Source organism: Saprolegnia parasitica (genome assembly GCF_000151545.1).
Source record: "Saprolegnia parasitica CBS 223.65 unplaced genomic scaffold supercont2.50, whole genome shotgun sequence".
NCBI classification, from domain to species: Eukaryota; Oomycota; class Saprolegniomycetes; order Saprolegniales; family Saprolegniaceae; genus Saprolegnia; species Saprolegnia parasitica.
In genome coordinates this window covers 207,345-209,380 of record NW_012156444.1, presented here as the reverse complement: position 1 = coordinate 209,380, position 2,036 = coordinate 207,345, and the positions used below count along the sequence as shown (strand labels likewise).

At 56.6% G+C, this 2,036-nt stretch overlaps 2 protein-coding genes across 2 annotated transcripts in view; one reads left to right on the top strand and one right to left on the bottom strand.

The window, feature by feature from the left end:
* Positions 1–114: 114 nt before the first annotated feature.
* Positions 115–988, bottom strand: SPRG_09681 (hypothetical protein; the record flags this gene model as incomplete). The annotated part of the gene is made up of 2 exons (XM_012349105.1): positions 168–988; positions 115–130 (listed from the first exon to the last, which is right to left on the bottom strand). The coding sequence occupies exons 1-2, from the start codon at positions 818–820 to the stop codon at positions 115–117; spliced, it is 669 nt and encodes a 222-aa protein (XP_012204495.1). The 5' UTR covers positions 821–988.
* An 868-nt stretch (positions 989–1,856) lies between these two features.
* SPRG_22250 (hypothetical protein) overlaps positions 1,857–2,036 on the top strand; it is a gene marked incomplete at both ends in the record, with an annotated part of 1,639 nt that continues 1,459 nt past the window's right edge. The window contains one exon of the mRNA XM_012349153.1: positions 1,857–1,882. Coding sequence (XP_012204543.1) covers positions 1,857–1,882 — 26 coding nt within the window. The remainder of the gene's footprint in view (positions 1,883–2,036) is intronic.

Here is a 2,036-nt window from a genome sequence, read left to right as displayed (position 1 = left end):
CGCAGAAATCCTGATCGTCGCACGCGCCGCCGTTGCTCGTGCCCGTGCACTTGGTCGCCGCACCGGCAAATCCGTCGGCAGGGCAGGCGCTCGACGTCCCTGTGCACTTTTCGCTCACGTCGCACTCGCCCTTGGACGCGCGGCAGACCGTCGTCGATGGCAAGTACACGTCGACGCAGTTGCCCTTGCCGTCGCAGACGTCTTGTCCGTCGCACGCGCCGCCATTCGAGGATCCGCTGCACGACTTGTCCTTGGAGGCAAACTGGTCCACGGGACAGGACCCCGACGTCCCCGAGCACGTCTCGGCAACGTCACAGGCACCCTTGGAGACGCGGCAGACGGTGGTCGACGGCAAGAACTTGTCAATGCAGCTGCCAAAACCATCGCAGTAGTCTTGGCCATCGCACGGACCACCGTTGCAGCTGCCCGAGCACGCCATCGTCGGAGGTGCATAGCTGTCGATAGGACATGCGCCCGAGGACCCCGTGCACATCTCGGCGACATCGCACTGGCCACCGGAAGGCCGACACACGGTCGTCGACGGCTTGAAAGCGCTGATGCATTCGGCCTTGTCGTTGCAATAGTCGTTGGCATCGTCGTCACAGGCGCCGCCGTTCGTGCAGCTCTGGCCCGGACACTTGGCACCGGTGGGCTTTTGCGTGTACGCGCAGCGCCCGCGCGTGCACACGGGGGCGGCGTAGCACGTGATTTGCGGACAGTCGGTGTCGCACGAGCACGACTTGGCAATGTCTTCGAGGAGCTCCATGCCGAACGAGGCTGCGACGGCGTTGGCAAGCGCGAGAATCCAAAGCAGCTTCATCGTAGCCAAGCAAGTTGGAGAATGATATCAATTGCAATGGACGTCGATGGCAGACCTTCGGATCGAACACCATCCTACGCACCTCAGAGGCAATGTTCCAAGACGGCTGGACCACCCAGCGTCGAAAGGATCTATTTTTCCACCAACTTCGCCGTCGAAGATTTGCAAGTCGTTCGTTTGTGAACCTCTATATCTCGAATCAACTTCTAAATCTCTAAATCTATGGTCAACCAACACTACTGACTGGACACTCGGGCTCAATGTGCTGTGACTTGAGGTGCTGTGGAACATTCTGTCAAGGTTGGCTGCCAGCGGTCGTAAAGCCTTTTGGTCGCTGTTGGCCGGACCTCTCGGGGCACATGCAAACCGTCACAAGATAGTACCAGTGCTAGAGAGAAATCGGGGCTTTCATCCAGTCGTGTTCTACTCCACGACAGTCGACCACTTGACAGTCACAGGTCAATTTAGGACACATCGTCCTGGAGTAGTGATCCATTTATGTGGACTACGTAGCCAACCTTGACAGAATGTTCCACACCGCCCTCAAGTGACACCGTGTGCGTCCACATTGTCCAGTCAGTGGTGGTGTTGGTTGACCATGTAGAGATTTAGAGGTTCAGAAACAAACGACTCGAAAATCTTCGACGGCAACGTTGCTGGAAGAAGAGATCATGACCGGATTCGTGATCGGCGTAGTCTAACCGCGCGCCGATTCTTGCCAGCATTGCTACTTGGATCTCTTCAGCCTACTCATGGGAGCCAAGAGTCATTCGAGGTGGCCACAGCTACCAAGCATGCGATATGCATCACTGGGCTAGTGTTGTAGACTCTGTCGTTGATGGGTTTAGGATTGATTGGCTACTTCGCTGTGATTGCAATTTCAACAAATCAATCAACACCGCACCAGTACCTCGTGTTCGATACCGTCGTCACCCGATAGGTTTGTGGCGAGGCTATGGCATGTAGTTGATCACGGCGACGCGGTCTCAGGTGCTGGCGCGCTGCTATGGCCAAAATGACGTTGCTGGATCAGTCGATGCTGCACTCAATGGGATCGTCCCGGTGCGTGGTTAGAACCAAATCAAGCGCGCGATATCTGTCGAGCCATGGCGCGCGTCCGCGCCATTCTATTCGTCTTGAAGATTTTTCGGGCAATGTAGATGCGTCCGTGGCATCCGCACCTGGTCTACCAGCTCGCAGAGAGCGCTAAGAATCG